This window comes from Sorex araneus, chromosome X (assembly GCF_027595985.1).
Source record: "Sorex araneus isolate mSorAra2 chromosome X, mSorAra2.pri, whole genome shotgun sequence".
Taxonomy (NCBI): Eukaryota; Metazoa; Chordata; class Mammalia; order Eulipotyphla; family Soricidae; genus Sorex; species Sorex araneus.
The window spans coordinates 239,571,491-239,595,000 of record NC_073313.1 but is presented as its reverse complement, the minus strand read 5'-3'; the positions used below and the strand labels follow the sequence as shown (position 1 = coordinate 239,595,000).

General features: G+C 39.2%; 1 protein-coding gene across 3 annotated transcripts in view; it reads right to left on the bottom strand.

Annotated features, from left to right (window-relative positions):
* Positions 1-23,510, bottom strand: part of ADAM23 (ADAM metallopeptidase domain 23) — a 205,499-nt gene that overhangs the window by 28,362 nt on the left and 153,627 nt on the right. For all 3 annotated transcript variants that reach the window (XM_055120304.1, XM_055120305.1, XM_004601306.3), the window contains exons 14-22: positions 21,963-22,011; positions 19,023-19,122; positions 16,291-16,362; positions 15,514-15,603; positions 14,088-14,168; positions 8,478-8,528; positions 7,505-7,568; positions 5,023-5,128; positions 2,239-2,358 (exon numbers count right to left, since the gene is read on the bottom strand). In XM_055120304.1, the coding sequence (XP_054976279.1) occupies positions 2,239-2,358; positions 5,023-5,128; positions 7,505-7,568; positions 8,478-8,528; positions 14,088-14,168; positions 15,514-15,603; positions 16,291-16,362; positions 19,023-19,122; positions 21,963-22,011 (733 nt within the window). The remainder of the gene's footprint in view (positions 1-2,238; positions 2,359-5,022; positions 5,129-7,504; positions 7,569-8,477; positions 8,529-14,087; positions 14,169-15,513; positions 15,604-16,290; positions 16,363-19,022; positions 19,123-21,962; positions 22,012-23,510) is intronic.

The window sequence follows — 23,510 nt, the reverse complement described above, 5'->3', positions numbered from 1 at the left end:
TGGGTGTTGGAATACTGTATGACTGAAATTCAATCATAAGTGGCTTTGTAATGCTCTAAATATATATATATATATATTTTTTTTTTATTTTTTTAGTTTTAGTTTTTATTTTTTGCTTTTTGGGTCACACCTGGCAATGCACAGGGGTTACTCCTGGCTCTGCACTCAGGAATTACCCCTGGCGGTGCTCAGGGGACCATATGGGATGCTGGGATTCGAACCCAGGTTGGCCGCGTGCAAGGCAAACGCCATACCCGCTGTGCTATCGCTCCAGCCCCAATTGATAAAAAGAAAGTATTTTTCAAAATATTTATACAAAGTGTATTCTAAGTCTTTACTTTTCTCTGTTTTGGGGCCACACCCCAAACTTTTAGTAGCTGACTCTGCTGAAGGTTGCTCCTAGCAGTGCTCAGGGAACTTTGTGTTGCTGTTACCGGGGTTTGAACCTGAGTCTCCTGAAGCAAGTCTTATGTTCAGCCCATTCAGCCAGCCATCTCTGAACTCTAAATATCTTTTTTGGTTTGTTTTTGTTTTTGATACTCAGCAGTGTCCAGAACTTACTCTTGGCTTCATGCTCAGGAGTTATTCCTGGCAATACTCAGTGCCTGAGATCAAACTGGAGTGGGCTGCATGCAAGACAAACACCCTAATCCCTGGACACTCTCTTTGTCCCAGACCACTAAGCCTTTACTTGTTTTCAAAGCCTTCATAAGACTCATAAGCTCATAAGGAGTGCTGTTTACATAAGAATAGGAGAAGCATTCTTTGCTTTCCATGGCTTACTTTTTTCTAACTATGACGTATGTAAAAAACCAGTAAGGGTCTATCTCACAGTGATTCAATAAGAGAAAGAAAGAAAGAAAGAAAGAAAGAAAGAAAGAAAGAAAGAAAGAAAGAAAGAAAGAAAGAAAGAAAGAAAGAAAGAAAGAAAGAAAGAAAGAAAGAAAGAAAGAAAGAAAGAAAGAAAGAAAGAAAGAAAGAAAATAATCAGAAGTGAAAAAAAGAACAAACAAAAATACTTTTAAAATATTTCTTTCGAGGATTGGGAGGATTAGATTGCTCATCATGAAGTACACATCATACCTTCTGTATCTTGATTTCATAGGTAGTTGTATATAAAATGTTTGCCTATGGCTGTACATTAAAAAGAGCAAAGAAGTTCATCTCTTTTAATATTTACTTCTAACATTTCGAGTTAGGGGCAACTTGAATTTGAAGAATAATCAATGGGGTAACTAATAATAGAGTATCTTACCAATATTTCACAAATGTATTACTTTAGAATATAACAATATAATTTAACAATGCGTAGATATTTGTGAAATTTATACATTCAAAGAAAGTTTGTGTGCAACAAGGTTTGAAAATTACGAATACACTCCAGGAAGGATCTTATTGTCTAAGACCCTGTTAGAAATTCCATCAGTGTCCTTTTAAAGATTTTTTAAAAAGAAGCAGTAATATTTGACCAAGATAGCATAAATCAAATTTGCTACCCAATTATTTCACTAAATTTTGTTCAAAATTACATTTGGATGTTTTCAAATATTACAAACACTCATATACAGTGAGTATATGAGCTACTTTGGGGGAAAAACAAGAATATAAGTTTGCATAGGCTGAGGAAACTTTTATAGGGATAAGGTTCTAAAGTGCTTTTGGACATTAACAGTACCATTTGAATGAGAGCATAGCCTCTTAGCAGTATGAATGCTTTGAAAGAAACGATACTTATCCGGAATATAAATGACTGGCTAGAAGAGTACAGCCCATATCTTCTGTCCCTTGAACTCACAGGTAATCGGGTATGAAATGTTTGCCTACAGCTATACATAATAGTACTATTAAGTACTTTATATGATTATTTGTTAAATCATCTAATTATCACCTACCAGACACAAGTACATGCAGCTTAAACTCTTTTTATGAAATTAAAAATAGAACACTATTGTCAGTATTCAACAGTGACATATTCCAGTATTCAAAATGTTAGTCATAAATAAAATCAGGTGATATGATTCTACTCCTAAGATTATTATTACAAAAATGTCTAACTACTAAGATAATTTTGAAACAAATAAAATGTTCATATAACATACATTTATTTTTAAAATAACATCTCAATTTCAATGTTACAAAAAACGGAATCAACAATCCTCTTGTAACAAATCATAATATTTTCCTAAATTTGCATTCTCATTATTATGATTCTCAATATTTAAATATTTAACAAGTTACCTGCAATCAATCACTCGGCCTTGATGGTAGAAGGAAGTTGGGATGATCTCACCCTGAAGTTGACCAATACGTGGCACTCGAGTAAGATTGGTGCAGAGTAAAAATCCACAGAATACATCACTAAATACATTTGTTTAAAAATAAAAACAGAAAAAAATTAAGATCAAAATAATGCCAAGCCTGTAAGAAGGATCATGAGGGGTGTCATATATTCCCATCCTGAGACCCAATTCTTGTCAGTCATGCTCAATTGCTTGTGTGACTGGCCTGCTCTTGTCTCACCCGGTGACATACACATTCCTCTCCAGAGAGAGACACTCAAGGATATGTCTGCATGTTTATCTTGTGATTTGTACACCCATTTTTTTTTAACTATCTTTCCCATTGTCATAAGCGAAAAGTAGCTCTCAAGTATTGCAGCACAAAGAAAAGTCAGCTCTAGAGTTTTGGAGGAGAATTTTTGTTTTATGGGGGGAAAAAAAAGGTTAGAGCATGATAAGAAGGAGACTTTTGGCACCTACCTCCTCCTCTTGACTTTGAATGTGGTGTATTTGCATCTACCTTGCCATTTGAGTTTCAGAACTTAAGGATAAAAACCTCAGCCTGCTAAGCACTGCAGGGCAGAGAGGAAGAAATCAAGGCTTCTCTCACTGACATTAAGTGTCTCCCTCATGCTGCCTCTGTTAAATAAGCAATGATCTCCTTTAAAATTGGTCAATAACTGGCATGGTAGATCACAAAAGAGTATATCTGTGTCCAAAAATTCACAGAGATATATATCAAATTTTATTTGTAAACCAGGACACGCAAGTTACAAATCACATAATTATATATGTATATATATATTACTGTATCACTGTTATTCCGTTGCTCATTGATTTGCTGGAGTGGGCACCAGTAACATCTCCACTGTGAGACTTGTTACTGTTTTTGGCATATTGAATACACATTTATATGTGTGTGTGTGTATATACACATATATTCACATATATACATTCACATACATACACATATACATATATATATTTTAGGTAAATAAAAACTTAAATTTAGGTAGACAAATTCTAAACAAAGCAATTGTGATAAATGAATAACTTTGAATTGAAGTGAATCTCAAACCAACTATGAATAACTTTGCAAATGAATAATATAAACTACCATGAATACCTTTTTAAATCATAGTATCTTAATAGAAAATAAAAGTTAAAAAAGACAGCAATTGCAGTGTGAGATGTTAATATCTCTAGGAAAGAAATGAGGTCACTATAAAGGGGAAGGAGACCTTTCTCAGATTTTGAAATGTTCTATTTTTTGATGTAGATAATAGCTATACATTGCATAATTATTTAGTAAGATGTATATCTGCCTATTTTTCACTTTTCCTTTTTATGTTCATTTCACAATTAAAGTTTCAGGTAATACACACGTTAATTCATTGGTAGTCATAGGAACACAGAGAAATAACCAGACTTATCTAGAGAATTGAGTTAATGAATGAAGACCAACCAAATGAGAGGCACCAAATCCCTGGATTCTGACTTCTTCTCCTGGGACATCCAGGACTGAATACCTCAGTCTCGCTCCTGGGAATCTTTTTTCTATAAGTTTCTTAATTTAACTTTTTAAGGTAATAGCAGGAGATTTATTAAAGGGAGCAAATACACCAAGGTACAGTGTGAATTGCCTCAGAGGAGAGTTATTGGGTTTTGAAGTTAAAGGTTTTTCTTTCCTTATTTTTCACCTTTTAAACATTTTATCTATTATAGTTGAGGTACTTATGTTAGTATTGAAGTTTATGTGATCAATAAACAAATTACCATACCCTACCCCCCACCAAGACACCCCACCACCATCCTTAAGTCTCTACTACTGTGATCCTCTTTCCTCCCTCTCTTCTCCTGCCACTGTTAGACTTTTGGCTATCGAAACTACCAGGTCTTCAAAAAATATACTTTTTGAGATTACAAGGTCCACTATGCTATCTCTCCAGCCCGAGGATTTTCTGTAAACAACATATATGCCATTAACTAGAAAAAGAAAACTTCCTTTAAATTCTTGTTACACATCAAAACTAAAAAAAGAATTCTTATTGTTATGAAAAAACTGAGTAATCTTTGGTCCCCAACATTTAATAATCCCATAAATCCAAGCCAATGATTTAATCTTAATAATTAATTAAACCACAATTTTAACATTTCTTTAATTAATCAAGGGTAAAATATCACTAAAGTCTTCTGCAACTATTTTATTTCATGAGTAAAGAAGCTTCTAAGTACTCTTTTTCAGGGTATGAAGAAAATATTTCTGACATACATTGATGTTCAGTTAAATCAAATGATGTTGCATTAGTGGAATGATCAAAAACATATCTTTTACTTTGCACAATGCCTTCCAATTTACATTTTCTTTGTATATATATATATTTTTGCTTCTAAATCTCTGCATATACTAATTGCTCTATTGGTCATATCTTTCCCATAACAATTGAATACTGAAACCTAATATTACTTTGTATTTGACAAAATATTACTTCCAAACAAGAACCAAATAAAACAATATGTGAGAGTTTCTGAGCTTCATAGAAATGGTTGTGAGTCTGTGCCCCAGGAAAAGTTTCATCCATAGATATCTCTCTCTACAGAGACAAAAGCATTTTTTAAATACTCACTATACAATTTTACAGAGTTGAACATTACAGTGTTAGTCACATTTATTTTATGCTCCTTTTGCATTTGAATCAGCACTTCCAACGCACTCACTATGCCCCCGGGGCTGACTACTTACTGTTTGCTGCACTGGATCCATCGGTCTCCATCCTTCCCGCAGTTTCCCTTCTCCGTGCCTTCTGTATTTAGCTTTTCATAGCAGAACTTGTCTGACCCTGAAGCCTCTTTTAGAGATGAGCAAGATAAAGAAATTAACTTCAGTTCTCCCTGTTACCTATTACCAGCTTGTGCCAGTGTATGTTTAATGGTTTCTTCAGGAAAACAAAATTCCTGATTTGTAGCATTTGGCAATTTATATGGTATAAATTACAGTAGAAAGATACATGACTAATTTTAAGCTAGTAATGTGCTATCAACTGAAGTATAAACAATGAGAACATTTAACAACTGGCTCTTGCAAACTAACAGAAGATTGTGCCAATGCACCCCCACTTTGAATGTGAAAAACGAATGTATTCTCAATTTTTATCAAGGGTGGTGATTAACAGGAAATAAGTGAAATGCCACAAAATTAATAAGCATTCTTAATCCTGTTTTATATTCATTTTAGAACATGAAAAGTCATTCCATTAAGATTTGTTGGCTCTTGGGTTCTAATCCAAGTGCGCCTCTATCTACCCAAAGGCAAGCACTAAAAGCAGATATTTCCATTAAAGTAGCTGTCAAACCCTGAAATCACTTGTTGCAGGGGCTCGAGCACACTTCTGTGTATTCACTGTTACGTAGCATGGGCTCTCTTCCCCGTCACGTGCGTTTGGTGGCCATCAGCTACTTTCCCACCCCGTCCCGCAACTGCTGCCAACAGACACATGAAGGAAAGGAGGGAACAGGGCCACCAAACTGGTTGGTGAGCAGTTGCCATTTATTCCAATCTCTGTCCTGTCGTTTATTCCATTCTCCTTGCGCACCTGTTCCAGTCTCACTGCATGCCCCATTCTAGTCTCACACTCCACTCATTCCCATCTCCTGCTTTCCTCCAAGCTAGCCTCGGTGCCCAGTCTTTCTGCCTTAGTCAAGAGCCCAACCACCCAGGTGAGATAACACAATCAACATATATAAAGCCCTTGTGGAGGGGAAGCTCTTGTAAGACAAAGATCTCCTCTGCTAGGAGATCCGCTCAAGGGCATGTTTCTCCTTTCCTTAGTCATATCCATTTAAATGGTTATCTTACATTTACTTCTTAATAATCTTTCTATTCATTTTGTATGGAAACAATAAGAGATATATTAAGCTTATAGGATGGCTCTCCTGGGGACATCTCACTATAGATGTGAAACTACAGTGCTCAGGCCAGATTAGACTTTCCTAACCCAAGCAGGGTCTTTGTTCAGTCACTTCTCTTTGGGTCATGACAGAGTTTGTCCACAACTGTGCTCTTAACTTATATTATAAGTTTTATGGCTCTTAACTTATTATAAGTTGGCCTGTCCCATTTCGATGCCAAGGTGGCTTACAGCTTGCCTTGGGTTCCATCCAGTCCCTTCATCGGGACCCTGCTTTTGGGGTGCCAGGAATTAAGGGCAACCGAGGCTAAATTGAGTAAACATGACAGATGCCCGGGAACAAATGTTACTCGGAATCAATTAACTTCAAGTTACAAAAGCATACCATTAACTGTCTCCCTGTGTCTATACAAAAAGGACATTGCTCTAAAGACAACTATACAGAGGACATAAGGGAAAGAGAAAAGCAATATTTCACTTACAAATGCAAAACTCAGAGTCCTTAGAAGGATCTGACCTTCCAAGTCACAGGGTCTGATTTGGGGATATAGGTGATTCACAGACAGGGGAAGCAGAGCACAGAGGAGAGGTTAAAGATTAATAGAGGAATGGAAGTGCCTTTGGAGCACTGAGATGGGTGTAACCCAGTAAACCTAAGCTCCCTGCAGCAAGGGAGAAAGGACAAACCAATGTTAACTTCTGTGTTTCTTTTCTTTTGGGGTGACCCAGCCTCAGCTAGTTAAGACAGATGCATTTGTGCTCTCTGGCACTCAAGAACTAAAGTTCATGAGAGAAACGCTGGAAGCATGAACAGAGTGCATGTAATAACTGCTAGGGGAGGTACTGAGGATCTCATTGCAATATAGACGCACCTCACAATATGTCTGTCTTCACTTCAAACTAAAAAAGTAAAATATAGAAAATGAAAAAAATAGACTGGTACTATACTGGGGAAATGAAACAGAAAGAGAACATGGAGGGAGTTAGTATTTAATGCATGGTACTAAGTAAATCGCATAAGTAGCTGGGTCATGGATGTGAGCACGGCCGTCCCGAGCAAGTACAGGCAACCTGTGCCTTGAAACGCAACCATCACCAATGACGCCCGGAGTCTGATGGACAAGTTCCCCAGCCTGAGCTGCTGTTTCCTGTGGGGCTTGTGGCTGAGTGCTGAGAGCACAGTGCTCTTTCTTCTCACCGATTTCTAGATCTCTTTAAATTATCACTCTAAGCTGTATCTCTCTTTCAGATCACCGACAGAGAACAGTGTTCAGAGAGAAATGTGTGACAGACAATAAGCAGGAAAGCGTGACCTACTTGTTCCCCAGATGTACTGACACTGGTTGTCCCGGGTCTTGCACTCTCCATTGTAGCAGCGGCCCTAAGAACAGAGGGACACAGGTCAGGAGACAGCAGCACAAGGTCCACTTCTGGTTACCTCTATTTGTACTGCCAGCTGTCTTTTCTGTGGTTGCAGACAGTTGTGGTTTTTATTTTTGTCTTTGATTTTTTTAAAATTTTTGATCACTATATACCGAAATATATTCACAGAGACCTGTGAATCATGCATATCTTAAGAGAAGTCTAAGCGACGCATAAAGTTGAGACCAGAGTGATAGTACAGCAGGTAAGATATTTGCCTTGCACACGGCCAACCTGGGTTTGAGCTCCAGCACTCCAGATGGTCCCCTGACCATCACACTTTCAGGAGTGATTCCTGAGCACAGAGTCAGGAGTAACTCCTGAGCATCACAAGGTGTGGCCCCCAAAATCAAACCAAACAAAAAAACCTAGACACACAAAATGTAAAACTCAGAAAAAGACTCAGGGTACAGTTCTTTAAATCAATTCTATCCACTAAAGTTTTAAATTTTACAATGGGGACACTTAAAGGAAACGTGGGCGAGAGTTGCTCTAGTGTGAGAACGGCTGTTACAATGTGCATTCATATTAAAAGTACAAGAAACAAAACTCAAGCTTCGAACATTGACAGATTCCCCCACAAGACACTCAAAGTATTTCCAGAGGGTCCCAAAGCTACAAATTAGATTCCTAATTCTTCAACCATGACATTCTTTTCCTGGCTCTCAATCTTGATGATTTGTCACCAGAGTCAAGTATAATATATTTAGCATTTGGCTTCACATGAAGCAACATGGAATTACAAGTCCACTGCTATAATTTAACTGTTGACTGAGTTGCAATTTCCCTCCAAAGTTACACTTATCAAAAAGAAATTTTCAAGTAAATCCTTTTAAAATTATATTTAAAATGGAAATGAGCAGCATACCTGATTTTGATTGCATGCATATCCATCTTGCTTATGGAGATTTGGTGGGCACTGGAAGATAGAATCTTTTTAGTTAATTCTCAGTATGTTAAGAAGCTTCATACTATGATCTATGGTCATAACTTATAAAAGTACCCCCCCAAAATGCAAGCATGGGTCTTATAAGGAATATTTAGAAAAACATGAGTTTTTATTAGGCTGTAGCACTGTAGCACTGTCGTCCCGTTGTTCATCAATTTGCTTGTGAAACTTGTTGTTACTGTTTCTGGAATATCGAATACGCCATAGGTAGCTTGCCAGGCTCTGCCTTGCAGGTGGGATACTTTCGGTATCTTGCCAGGCTCTCCAAGAGGGACTGAGGAATCGAACCCGGGTTGGTCACGTGCAAGGCAAACACCCTACCGCTGTGCTATGTTACTAGGCTATCCAAATTAATTTTCCTATGATTGGTAAATATAAATAAAAAAGACCCATGCCACGAAGGTCTCCAGGCTTCAGTTTCCCATCAGGCAGACTGGCATAGTAACTTATATTCACTTGCCTACAGAGTTAAAGTAGATGCATTAAGGTGGGCAAGGAAGGGAATATATTGGCTTGTTATGTAGAAGTGGACACAATCTGGAACTAGATTATAAACTTCACTGGACTCTGAAAATGTCACATCTGCACTTGACACCCAAGTGATCCTTCACCCCTAGGCCACTCTACTGCAGAGGAAGGAACTTCCTGCCCTTCCACTCAAAGGATGTGCTTCCACCCTTCTGTGCCCAAACTCCTGCACTCCAGAGTCACAGCACAGCAGCCTGAGATGAATGGCGTCTCCTTCTTCAGGCCTGTCTGTCAATCACTGTTGAAGGGACACTTCATTTCCACTGTCCAAATTAACCTGGGTCAATTAGGTTAAAATATACTCTCTGTGCACCTCACTTATCACATTTAGAAGAGGTGAAAAAGTAAGGTATATGTTAGGTGTGCCCTAACCACTGTACTTCTCCTGGGCTCGGGCAGCAGGAGACAGTACAGTGGTTAGGGCACACCTAACATATACCTTACTCAACTTTGATTCCTAGCACTATATAATCTCCCAAGCACTGCTGGGTGCAGCAGCCCTGGAAGATCCTTGAGCATCACTGAGTAACCAAGGGGGCCCCCAGCCAGGGTCTCTCTGGCACCGTGAAGCCTTAACAGCATCACAGCATCAGGTTCTTAGGTCCTGGCACTGAATGGCCAGGCCAGCTGGGGGCCCTGGTTCTCCTGAGTACCACCTGTGAACACTCTATCCCCACCCTTTAATCTAGAACAACAACAAAATAAAGCTGAAATCAGAGGCTCTGCTCTGGTGTCTAATGCAAACGTGGAAGGGAAAATCAAACACATTCGTGTGACATGGGAGTGAGAGATGGCAGATGCATAAAGGCCCTTTCTGCCTTACCTCTTCCAATTGCTCAGGCCCTAACCCTGGAGGCCTCTCTGCTTCTCTCTCATAGTCCGTTCCAAGGCTGCCAATAAATCCTGTTAGTGTAGCCTTCAGAATATGACAACAATCTGACCCCCTCTCCTCATGGCTGGGCTAACCCCTGTGCAATCCATCACCATCCCTCGCAGGAATTATGCATCCACCTCCAGTGGATTTGCCTGTCTCCAACATGGTCTTCCTAGAACTACACATCTACCACCAGTGTCTCTTACAAATATAAATTGGTGGGAGGGTGGCAAGGCAGTCACTGGGTAAGGTGCTAGCCTTGACTGGGCAAACTGAGTTCAATCCCCCAATCTGTCAGGAGTGACCCTTGAGAACAGATCCAGGAGTAAGAACTGAGCACAGCCAAGTGGAGCCCAACACCCCCTAGCTCCCATCCCCAATTAGAGTGAGAGAGAGAGAAAGAGAGAGAAAGAGAGAGAGAGACAGAGAGAGAGAGAGAGAGAGGTAGCTCAAAGATCTGGAGCACATCCTTTGCATACGCGACCCCTGGTCTCCATCCTGCCCTCCACATGGTTCCCTAAGACCCAGACCCAGAGCAGTTCCTGAGCACTTCCAGGTGTGACCACCACCAACACACACTCTCTGAATCAGAGCCCACATGTGAGGTCATGCGTTAAATCCCCAGCACTATCCCACGTTACTGTCATCCCTGGGTGCCCAGCTGCGCCGGTGCAATCCCCAGGTCAATCGTGACCCTCTTGTCCACCAGAATATATATCGTCTTTGCTCCCCTGCCTTCAAAGTTCACCATGACCTGCTCCCTCCCTTGCAAGCCTAAATCATCATCTCTCTGACTCCTTCCTACTCTCAACCATGTTTGATCTGAGGCCAGTGAATGTCCAGGCAGGATGCTACCCCATGACCCTTGCCCTGCTCTGCCTTCTGTCTTTCCCACAGACTTGTGCTGGCCTTCCTTTCTTGCCTTCCGGAGAGCTCTGCTCATCTGCCAGCATCTCAGAGGCTTCTCAAACCTGCTCTTCCCAGCCATAACCCACCCACTCTGGCATTCTCTCTTGCTCTTTTTTTTTCTCTGTAGCACTCATCCTCTACTGACGAGTCACACGTTTCACTTATCTGTTCAGTTCTCCCCAAAATGACGTGTGTTCCATGCAAGCAGGTCTCTGCTCATGCCTGTCCCCTAGAACAAAACTGGACTCCAATATTCCAACAACTGAGATTATAAATCCTAAATTCTGGCATGCTTAACAGACTGCACAAAACCAGATCCATCTGAATCCCCCCAAAAAACAACCACTGTATTATTAATCAATTAGTTCATTATTTACTTATTCCAAGACGAATACAACCACACTGAGCAAAAAAAACTTCAAAAAAGCAAAGAGAATATTGTTACTAAAAAAAGGCACATCAGGCTTTAAATTAAGTTATTCTGACTTAAGTGATTTCTTAATGCGTGTATGTATGTCACAGGAGGCAGGCAGGGGGTGGGGTGATGGTGGTGGTGGCGGCAGTAGGGAATGGTAGAAGCTTTTACTAATGAAATACAACGTCCTTTACTGTAAACTGTCATCTCTAAATGCATGGATGTTTATAATCAATTTATTTTTAGTGTAGGCTAATGAAACCAGTTGCATATTAGAGAATTAGGGATATTTTGGGATGTCATTTTCTTAGGAGTCATTTAAACAAAAGAACCACAAATCCATGTGCTTTGTGACTGTAAGTAGAATGCTGCCCCAGCCCTTGGTTTTATGCAAAACACTGAGACAGGCCTCAGCAGTATGACAGCATTTAAATGCACTCATTTTAAAATGTGCTACAACATCCATTTAGATGACATTTTTTACAGAGCTAATAGAAAACATCTCCCACATCTTTCAAAAATATCTTATTATAGCATGTAGTATTATTTTCCAAGGATTTCTCACATTTGCACAACCATTATGTATTGCTATATATTGTGAGTTTAAAAATAGCTAAAAGGCATTTGTAAATGCTAATGTCAAAAATAAGCAGAAGATACTCTGAGATAAATAAAAGATCTAGTCAGAGTGTCAGTTGTACACACTGATTCTCAGATGCTGAGATTCTCGGATACCATTTTTTTTAAATCATTATTAGGATCCATTTAATTCAAGCTATACTGTCACTTACAAAGCAAAATAATGTAGGAGAAGTTTAACTTCCTCTACTCCATTATCTATTTTAGGTTCGTCTCCATTATAAAAGGAAATGATTACTAAAACAATGTAACTATTCTAATACACTACGGAGAAATTCATTTAACAATACAATTTCACATTAGACACATGAGATTAAAGGCTTTTATTTATAAAGTAAAATATTAGGCCAAACATGCTCATCAATATGGTATTTACAATAGCAAAGTTCTAGAAACAACCTAAGTGCCCAACAGATGAGCCAAGAAATTGTAGTCTAGACACACTATGGGATAGATACACAGCTATGAGAAAAGATGAAATCTGGCAGTTTACTGCAATTTGTGCAGAACTGAAAGGATTGTGTTAAGCTAAATAAGTCAGAAGGAGGGCAATTGCCAGATAATCTTATGTATGCTATGTAAAGAGACAAAGTGATGAAATAGTAGCCAATAAAAATGGACCACTGAACTCTGGCAACAGAACTAAGATTGTCCAGTCTGGTTGGGGAACGGGGTGTCTGGGGAGTCAGACCCAAGTGACAGAATGATAGTTGTGGAGGGCTATAGGCACTTTTATGATGGTGAAGGTGCAGTAATTTTGACACCACCACCATAAGTTTCAACAGAACTGTAATCACGTTACTACAACTATAATGTGCTTTTAAGGATGGGAAAAAAAAAAACAACCACTTTATTTTCCGTAAGTTCTATAAGCAAGTTACGGGTTAAAGGTTGAAATGGAATGAATGTAATTCTAAAATCCCCAAATGTATAGAACTAAAGCCATAGATGATAAGTATAAAAACAGTCTGATTATACAAAATTAAAAATATGACTCTAGATTGCCAGGATATTTATCACAAAACGCAGAACTTAGAATTCTTATATTCTGTCACTGCACTAAGGGAAAATAGTAAAGAAACCTATCACATATTTAAACATAAAATATACATATGTATTTATATAATGGTCTAGAGAAATAGTACAAAGGGTTGAGCACTTGTCTTGTATTCAGTCTACCCCCCACCTGGTGCCCCAGAACTATGTTACTCCAATTGTTTCCAGGAACAATCCCTGAGCACAGAGCCAGGAGCAATCCCTGAGCCCTGCCAGGTTTGTCCACCCAATTGTTTTAAAATTCATTTTTTTAAAAAAAGGAAATTTATGGGGCTGGAGAGACAGTATAGTGGTTAGGCCAAGCCAGGCCTGGTCCCCAGCACTCCAGATGGTTCCTGAAACCCCTCCAGAAGTGAGCCCTGTGCAAAGCTGGGAGTACGCCATGGGCATAGCTAGGTGCGGCCCCCAAACAAGCCAATAAATGAGAAGGAAAAAGAAAACTTAGCTAGGAGTTTTGAGTTTCCTTCCAAGGAAGAGAACTCAGTACAGCTGCGGTTAGTCTGTTCCTTCTAGCACTTTCTCCTGGTAGATAGAGTAACTAATAGTTGGGTTTGACTGATAAACTTGGAAAGAGCTGGTGGATGCTTTGGTTCAGTTCTGCTAATCTCCCCTGTCCACTCAAATCAGCCTCTGTCCACTGCTATGGGTGCAGATATCTTACTCTAGAATAATATAGACAATTTTGACCATGCTTATTGCTACGACCTAGATTTAAGATGCAGTGAGAGGTCTGTTTAACGCTCACATTAAGCTATGGCTCATGGTTTTTATGGCTTTAAAATTTCTAAAAGGAGTATATTTTCATCAGTGTGAATGCCTCTTTTTAGCTGTCGGGAAGAGGAAACTCAATTCCGGTATACACCACAAAAGGGCACAGATTATGAACAGGGGATTGGAAGAAGAAGAGACTTCAGCTCCCAAACGGCAACATGTTCCTAAAATATTCCTAAAATAAAGGCATGGTGGAGAGCCAGATACTGTTGGAAAACAAGGCAAAACCAAACCAAAAGTAAAAGAAGCCAAAGTTTATTCGCGGGTATAATCCAAATGAGCAGCTTTAAAGTGGATATTTCCAACTGAAATGAAACTAAAGCTCAGTTGGGCTTACCTGGCCAGAGTCTCCAGTACAATATTCGGTAATGTCACACCCATTCACAGCATCCCGACAGTCATACCCTCGTGGCTGAAACTGTAAAGCAAAATTCAGTCTTAGAAGCTAGTATCACTATTTCGAAGAGTTGCATTCTAATATTCACCAACAACACTTATATGTTCTCATAACTATTACTGATGTCATATACAGTTTAGCAAGATAATAAAAAAACAGAGTCAAGGCCTCAATAACACAGGACAGTAAAGAGAATCAATCACGCCATTGAAAGTTTAGACTTCAAGCCCACTGTCTCAGAGCACAAAATTCAGAAAACAATGTGATGGCAATTCTATGAAGATGAAATGCTGGTGCGGCTGAAGGCAGAAGAGCAAAAGGCTAAAATATAAGCATTTAACTGTCTCTGATGATTGATATGCACACCCTGCCTTCACTAATTTATTTATGAACTTGAATAGTCACCTTATTTAGCTAAATGTGCAAAATCATATTTAATAAAGCCCTGTGAATTCATGGACGCCATGAACATCTCCTGACTACAAAGTATTTTGCTTATCTGGTAAGGCAGTCTGTAAAAGGTGAAAGAAAAATAACCTGGTTTAATCCCTGGTACTACGATGGTCCCTTGAGAACTACCAGCAGCGATCCCTAAGCACAGAGCCAGGAGAGCACTGCTGGATGTGGCCCGCTACCCCCAAAAGAGATGGAGGAAAAAGTCCTTGACCGTCAAGCAATTTATAATCTGGTAAGGAAAATAAAGCAAGCGGAAACTAAGTTCGAATCTTCTTGAACATCATAGGGCATAAAGCTGCTTTGTACTGAACAAAATAACAAAATCATGTCGTTATTTTCATCATAAGGATGAATATAGGATTCAGAGAGAAAAGGGAAAGATTTAAAAGATGCCTTAAAAAATTACATACTATACATAGGAGTAACTATATATTCATATATATAAGGTTTTTTGCATTAGCACACATAAATGCATTCACATATATTACTTATCATACTTTCTTGACTTCAGAGAGGATTTTAAAAGTCAAATATGTAAATATGAGCTCTGGCTTTCCTGCTCGGAGACCAAAATAAATCAGGGTACATTTTAGAGAAATGTATTTTTATAAGGCTATATTATTTCAAACACTAGGGGTTTGTCCTACTCAACCATTCACTTTGGTTTTTGTCTCTCTGAGCGGGACAAAGCTCCGTTTTTATTTTGAAGGTTGATATTAAAATCATAGTAAAGTTGTGACCCATCCATTTGGAGTCGATTTATTGAGTTGTCAAAATTGCCAGGCTCATATGCACTGCTGACAACCAACACATTTTTTGACAAGCTCTACAAATGCTTAAAGTATATATTTCAATCTCTGGGTAATATCTCAAGGAAAAGAAAGGCAGATGAAACTGTCAGGAAACTCACAAGACAAGATGTGCTGTTACAGCAAGGCCCGTCGCTGCAGTGGGCTCCGTTGGAGAGGGAACATTTCTTACAGCACAAGCCATAGCATTCCTAGAAAAAAAAAAAAAACCTCCATGTGATTAAGTGATCCGCCCTACCTATCATTCATTCACATTGTCTCCACATATAACACATATAACACCAGGTGAGGAGACTTAGGTAACAGTAAGCAACTCCTTTAAGAATGAGTTAATCACATTCTACCACGGCAGATTCTTTCTACCGTATTTCTCTACATATTTCTTCTTCCATGAAAGGGTTAATCTGTCACAATGTCAGCTTATTTCTCAGCAGGCACCATTACATGCTTAATATTTATCTCCTTTCTTAAGCACAAAAATAATGCGCAACCCAAAAATAATGTGTGTGGCTTCATAAAGCTTGTCTGAGAGAGTGATGAGTTATGCATGGTTTTTAAAATAGTGAATCGGTGCAGGTTCCATGGTTCCACGGTAGAGCTCAAGCTTCACAAAGCTTGAGGCCCTGGGTTCAATTCTTGGGACCAGAAAGTTTTTAAATAGGGAATTTGATTAGATGAACTTACTAGCTTTTTTCTTCTAGGGAAATGGGACATGGTTACTAGTAATTGCATTTAAGCTGGAATTAAGCAGCAGTAAAGGATCGGAAAAGTAGCCAGTAAGACCACAATGAATTATCATGCAGACTTCTCATTCGTGTTATTCTGGTTTGCTGTGGGTAGGAGCTGAGCTGACGGTAGAAAAGATCTCTTATACCCACCACATGGAAACCACAGTCACATTCCTCGCCGGCTTCTACATATCCATTTCCACATTCTGTGGGTTCAAATAGCTGGAAAAGATTTTGGAGAGAAATGAAAGAATGTTTTAACTCATAGTAGAAAATCAATAGATTAATGAGGCCACATATGTGGTCTGATAATCAGTTCTCCTGTGATATTCCTCTGTGATGTTTTGGGGCATCTTCTAAATGATGTCTGTGCAGAAAAGACTGTTCACTTATTAATAACACTTCTTAAAAGGTGTTTTAAATGGGGCAATGTCTCTTGGAGATTCTCTGGTTGCGGGCTGCATATATAATGTCTACTATTAGAGTTACTTTTATGAGCATGAACTGTCAAGGGGAATGTATCACTTCTCGTATTCATATTTCTTTTCCAAATCTTCCCTACTGGGTGGCTATGAGTTTGCTAATGGAACTAAAATGCATCTGTGACTTATCTCAAGGCAGCCAAGAAGACATCAAAACTATCAAAAACTTTAAAACTCTTCAGTCACAGCTAAATATAATACATGCAATCAAGTAAATGTAAATAAATGTAGCTTTAAAATATCGCTGGAGGTCCACGTCCATCACTCTCACTAAAAAGAAATCCACACTGCCTGAAATACTCTGAGTAAGTCTGGATGAATCTGCATGTGTTTCAGACTTGGGTCCATTTTCTCAGATAATCTCCCTTCCTGTGCTATGACCTTGCTGTCAGTTAAACTATTTCAGCTGTTGAAACAGTTGGTCAGATGTAAGAAATAATCTTATTTCTCATCACCTGAGAAAGATTTTTCTGTGGTTCGTCACACCTGGGTAAAAGGTGGAACAGCACATGTCTACCCAAGTGCTCACAGTCATGAACACGAGGGAGGAAAAAGACAGGTCAATATGGCCACCCAGATAGACATATAACAGCTGGGGAGATTCCCACAGCAGAGAAAAGAGGTCCATAACTGGAAAATACCCCTAAAAATGCATATTTGTGTTAATAAAAATGCCTTAATAAAAAGTCAGCTTTGATACACATAAAGTATTTTATTGGTATCAATAAGGGGTCTTGAGGAGGGGGAATGTGAGGTTGGGGGCCACGTCCCAGAAGTGCTCTGGATTCACTCCTTATTCTGTGAAATGCAGTCACCGCCAGTGGTGTTTAGAGGACGATACTCGGTGCTGGGGAGTGAACCATGCTGGAACCAAGGCAAACACCTTAATTCCTACACTCTCCCAATGGGTCTTTAAAACAAATAAGTCTAACAATGCAGTTAAAGTTTTATCCTAGGTATTAACTTTTATAGTTGAAGGTATGTATAGTTCTCCTTTTAGTTTCAAATTTAACAGAACTTTTTTTCCCTAGTCACAGGCAGTTTCAGAAACCTAATGATGGGTCCTTATACACAAACTGAAGGCCTTAACCTTTCCCAACGACTCAGCATTACATACATCCTCCGGCACAATGCTTATCATTAGCTCATGAACTATAAGGGCAGTTAGAATTAGCCATGTACACTACAATTCAAAATTGCTAGAAACTCAAGTTACTCATCTCACCCTTTTTTAAACACTCTGAAGCTTTCGAATTTTCACTGCATTGGATCAATGCCACAAAAAGTAGGTAGCTCTGTTTAATGGCACAGGTCACTCTAAAATTCACGTTTCCTTCTCTTTAAGCCTTAGTGAGATTTCATAGAGATGTCAGACATCCAACATTTCTCCTCTGACTACAGCGGTCACAGCTATCTGTAGCCGGCAGGATTTTTTTTTCTTCAAGCTAACACCGTTGCAACGGCTCTATCAATTTAGTCTTAAAGAGTTGGTACAGCAAGGAAACATATTTAAATTTTGAGGCAGCATTGTAAAAGGAAACATGAAATATGCAATGTTCAATGTTGATGGCATTCTCTAAACTTAGTGATGATCTTGTATTTTTGCCTGCTGGGTAACTTTGTCTTCATGCTACACAGGTCACTTGCTCCTAATCCAAAAAGCTTCACTGCCCAGGGAGTTGAGGAATTTTGACTTTGCTAGATTTTTAAAATGTCAGATGCATGTATGTCCTGCAATAGTCCCGAGAGACCTGGTATATACTTTGTAATTAAACACATTAATATTTCAGAAGTAAAACTTATGAATACATATATTATGGGGGGTAAATAAAGATTTTCAGCTCAGGCATGCAATGTGTTTCCCACCGCATGAAAATTCACTTCCAAAAATACAGAGCTTATTAATGAATTAATTGTGAATAGAAGATGGACAGGTTTGGCCATTTTCTTTGCTACCCGACCTTAGTAATGCTTCTTGTCTGGGAAAAGATGGCTCAACTCCTCAAAAAAATTAGAAGAATCAGTAAATTATAAACTGAGAGATGAGAGGTCCAGGGAAAATGAAATTATTTTTTCAGAGAAGGGCGAAAATTATGTTTCATAATATAACTCATTATCTCTTAGTAATAGATGAAAGCTAAAATAACTAACAAAAAAAAATCTCATAGGCAATCTAATTATAGGGGTTATGGGAGGGGTTTGATCTGCAGCTAGCATTGAAAACCAGAGACTCCAAACAGAAAAAACAATAGTTTTGCATTTGTGCAAATATATCTTTTCATGATAAATCCTTTTGCAACTAAATATTAATCCTGCTGATCAGAAACTCAATTATCTGACGTTCGGCATTTCGATTAAAAAGAGAGACTGAGAAACAATGACACTTTCTGAATTACTAACCTTCGTTGGCCTGTTGAAAAGACAGGCTCCACCCCCTCTCTGCAAAAAGTCTCTATATTCCAAAATGCTGCACTTTGAGAATTTTCGGGAATGGGATACTCTGAGGAAATAAAGAATCAATTATGCAATTAATTTACCAAAAGCAGTCAGCAGAGAAGAACATTAAATTCCTTGAATTAGAACAAAGTGTTCACTCTGGATCCATAGGATTCTATACAAAATTTGATAAGGCAGCTGTGCTCAAGTTGTCAAATAAATACTTATGGTAGAGTCAGTAGAAATAGAAATGTACAGAAACTCTCGTATTTGTAGACTAGGTTACTATTTCTTCCGCAGTCGAGGCCTTTCAAATTCATGCTTACAGAGCTTTTGAAAGCTCATCACCCAAATTCTCCATCTACCCAAATTCTCCATCTATGTGTAATTTTTTTGGTTTTGTTTTGTTTGGGGATCACAGCCAGCAGTGCTCAAGGATTACTTTGGGTGGGGTTCAGGTAAGGGACCATGTGGTGTTCCAGGAATCTAATCCAGGTAGGTGCGTGAAAGGCAGTGTCTTCTTCAGTGTACCATCACTCCAGCCCCTTACGTTGCCTTTTAAATGTGGTCTTTCTTATTATTAGCTATGTCTCAGGAAAGGCAAGCATTTACATGAGAAGCTACTAGATTTCACGTAGGAGAAAAGAATTGGGAATACTGAAGATTATAAATGCAGTTTTCGGTGATTTAATTCAGATGGACAAAATATATGTAAATATATATAATACATGTATCTAATGAATCTACACAAAGTCAAAATAGAGTTGAGGAAAGAATACATGGAAGCAAATGTGTGTGTGTGTGTGTGTGTGTGTGTAGTTCTTTATTCTCAACTTCAAATACCATTTCATTATAATCGTATTTGGAAGGAGTATAACATGTAGGAATATGATTTCAATGATTTATCTAGCCAGATTATTATCTCTATCATATATACGAAGGAACACCATTTATATGTCAAGGTTAAATGAATTACACATACTGATTCCTTGAGCCTATATGTAACAGAACTTGATTTGTGAGGATGGCTTCTTATTCTAGGATATAATCTAATCACTTAAAGTGCTGATACTTGAGATTAGTACATGAAAGTAGGTAAACTCTGTCACAGTTGACAGTAATTCCATACAAGAAAGACATTAAGATGTGTTTTGAGAAAGCACATATAAACACTTTATGATCTTTATCATTTAGAAATTGAAAGTTCCACATAAGATCTGAGTGTTAAAAGTATGTAAAGGGATATTCTTGGTAACTTTTCAGTATCAATATTGCAAACCACAATGCTAAAAGGGAATGCTAAATGGGGGGAGAGAGAGAATGAGAGAGAGAGAGAGAGAGAAGCCTGCCATAGAGAGGCAAGCAGGGGGCGGGGGATGGGGGATGGGAGGGAACCTGGGGACACTGGCGCTGGGAAATGTACACTGGTGGAGGGATGGGTGTTGGAAAACTGTATGACTGAAATCCAATCATGAACAGCTTTCTAATGTTCTATCTCACAGTAGTTCAATTAAAAAGTGAAAAAAAAAAGAGGGGGAGCAACAGTTCAGCAGGTAGGGCATTTGCCTTGCACACAGTCAACCCTGGTTTGATTCTCAGCATCCCCTAAGGTCCCTAAGTATCACCAGTGGTGACCCAAAACACAAAAATACCCCCAAAACAAAACAAAAGAATGAACCAAATGCAAAAAACAGGAAAGAAAGAAAAAGAAAGAAAGAAAGAAAGAAAGAAAGAAAGAAAGAAAGAAAGAAAGAAAGAAAGAAAGAAAGAAAGAAAGAAAGAAAGAAAGGAAGGAACTGAAAGTTGGGAAGACATATGATAAATGCTCTTACCTCCCTAGGGAGTTCTCAAAATAAGTTTGTTTAAACCATACTGCTACTAAATGAGGGTACAGCCATTAAGAGAGACCATGAACAAGTTCCTAATTTAAACTCTAGTTCTGGGCCTGGGTTCTAGAGCACTTGGTGGCAGAGTTAAGAAGAGATTCTGTGAGACTCTGGATAAGCTACAGTGAAGAGCTGTGAGCTGAGCAGTTGTGTGGCAGGGATAAAGGAAGAAAGAGAGATGGTGGGGGGCCGGAGCGATAGCACAGCGAGTAGGGCGTTTGCCTTGCACGCGGCCGGCCCGGGTTCAATTCCCAGCATCCCATATGGTCCCCTGAGCACCGCCAGGAGTGATTCCTGAGTGTAGAGCCAGGAGTAAGCCCTGTGCATCGCTGGGTGTGACGCGAAAAGCAAAAAAAAAAAAAAAAAAAAAAGAGAGAGAGATGGTGGGTGAGGAAATTCTCCCTCCTTCTGTCCTAGGCACTGTCTCAGGAACAGGGCAATGTTCCCAGGCTTTGTCCCGAAGACTAACACAGCTCTGAGGTACCCAGTTCAGCCTCATGGCATCCAGAAAAAGAGAGGAGAACAATGAGGAAATGGTCCAAATGTCTGTCAGTGGAAGACTACCTAAATAAAACTAAGTCAGTGCATCTGACTTAGTAAGAATATTAAAAATTGCGTTGATTATATAAACAGCACAACATAATTTTTTTTACAGTAACTACATCTATTTACGGGTTCCTTCAACTACAAATTGATGACTCGATTGATTTTCACCGACGGCTTCAGGTAGACAACTAGCTTTTATTCTAAGTGCACTAAAACATTAATGCCTCTACTATACTTAGAAGCACTTAATAATGCGCTTCAAGAGTTAATAATGGTTACTATCGGTGACTCTTTTCACCAACATTAAATAAAAAATTAAAAAATAAAGTGATTCGGTTCTTTCATTGTTAAAAGATCAGGTCATTCATTATTAAATCTCTACTAAGAGCTTCGCATAAACAACCAGTGCCTGAGCGAATGTGCGAGTTGGTTCTCAAAGGGTAGAGAGTGAGGGTTCTGATGAGCAAGTTACCCTGTCTCCTCCATGATGCAGCCACCCCATGACTCCGTGCAGTCACATTCTGGTCCAGCCGAAGAACAAAAGCAACAGGAGAAGATGGGAAGAAACAAAAGTTACATCTTTCATTTGCATGGCAGCTCCTGAAATAGCCCATTCCCAATTCCATGTCAATTAATACAGAATATGAAATCTCGCTAAGCAAAATCAATTCCTTTTTTCCCAGTTTTGTTTGTTTGTTTGTTTTTGTTTGGGAGTAACCTTTAAAAATCAGAAACTAGAATAAAAAGAACATGAGAAATTTTCTGGGTCGGTGGGTCGCTTCAGGTGATATAAGGCTCCCACTAGAGGGCGCTCCTCGCGCTTCCTTCGAATCGCAGAATTCTGCAGCGTGGAGGAAAATGACCCCAGCCTGCTGGCGTTCCGCAGACAGAGCATATTTGGACCCCAGAAAAGAGGAGGGCCAGGGGCTGGGCCAGAGACCTAAGGACACTGTGCTAAGGGATTCAGCCAAAAGGAGACATCTAAAATAGAGAGTATTCCATTGTAAAGCATTCCATTGTAAGCGCAGCATGGGACTCAGATGGACTGAAAATGTGATGGGGTATTTTTTTCATTGCCCCTTATTCGCTTTTCTATCATAAAGAGAATTTTTTAAAAGGAAGACTTTCAAATGTTTTTTTTTTAATTCAAAGTCCAGACCGGATAAACTACATGCTGAAACAATCCGTAGAGGAATAAGGAGTTTTGGCAAGGCAGGAACTCTGCCCATGGTGGAAATAACCCCTGTTTCTCACTGGAGTCCATTCTCCAACTCCGTGACTCTTTCAGCTGGTCTCACATTGGCATCTGGTCAGCTGCAGGGTTTCACATAAGGTCAGACACCTGGTCCTACTCCTTTATGATTATAGAGCATCTGTGGTAGCTGATGAAAGCCCTAAAACCACCCTTAACGTGCACTGTGTTTTCTTGGGAAAGTGAAACTTCTGAGCAAGACATTAATAAAACTGTTAGACATATTGGTCAAATGCCATCAGCCTTAATAAGCCCATGAACTGAAGCTTAATATGGCCATAAAGGGAATCAGGCAGCCCCTGGATATTTCTTCTGTTCCAAGTTTCCATAGTTTTGCATTCATGACAATTATCTGACAGTAGCCAAAGATGTTAAAAAATCTTTATGGGTTAACGTTAAGGTAGGTATTTCTCTTTCTTTCTGTCTCTGTGGAAAAGGTCCAGGTGGGTTGGGAGGCCTTTCTCCTAATATCTGGTGTTCTTCACAGAGGAGAGCAGCTCGTGGCCTTGGCACTTGTAATTCCTAGTTAAGACAAACATCTGAGCGAACCCCTCCGTCTACCTGTCTACAGGTATCCTGACTTGAGTCCTGAGCCCCACCGCTGTGTCCTATGAAAACTGCATTAGGAATCACTGTATTTTACTCTTGTACTGGCATAAAGAGGAATATTAATAAAGGTTGGAGTTTATCCTGACCTTAAAGGAAGTACAATTTGTCACGAACACTCTAAAGCAAGTGAGCTGGAGTCACTCTGCTACCTGGACCTCG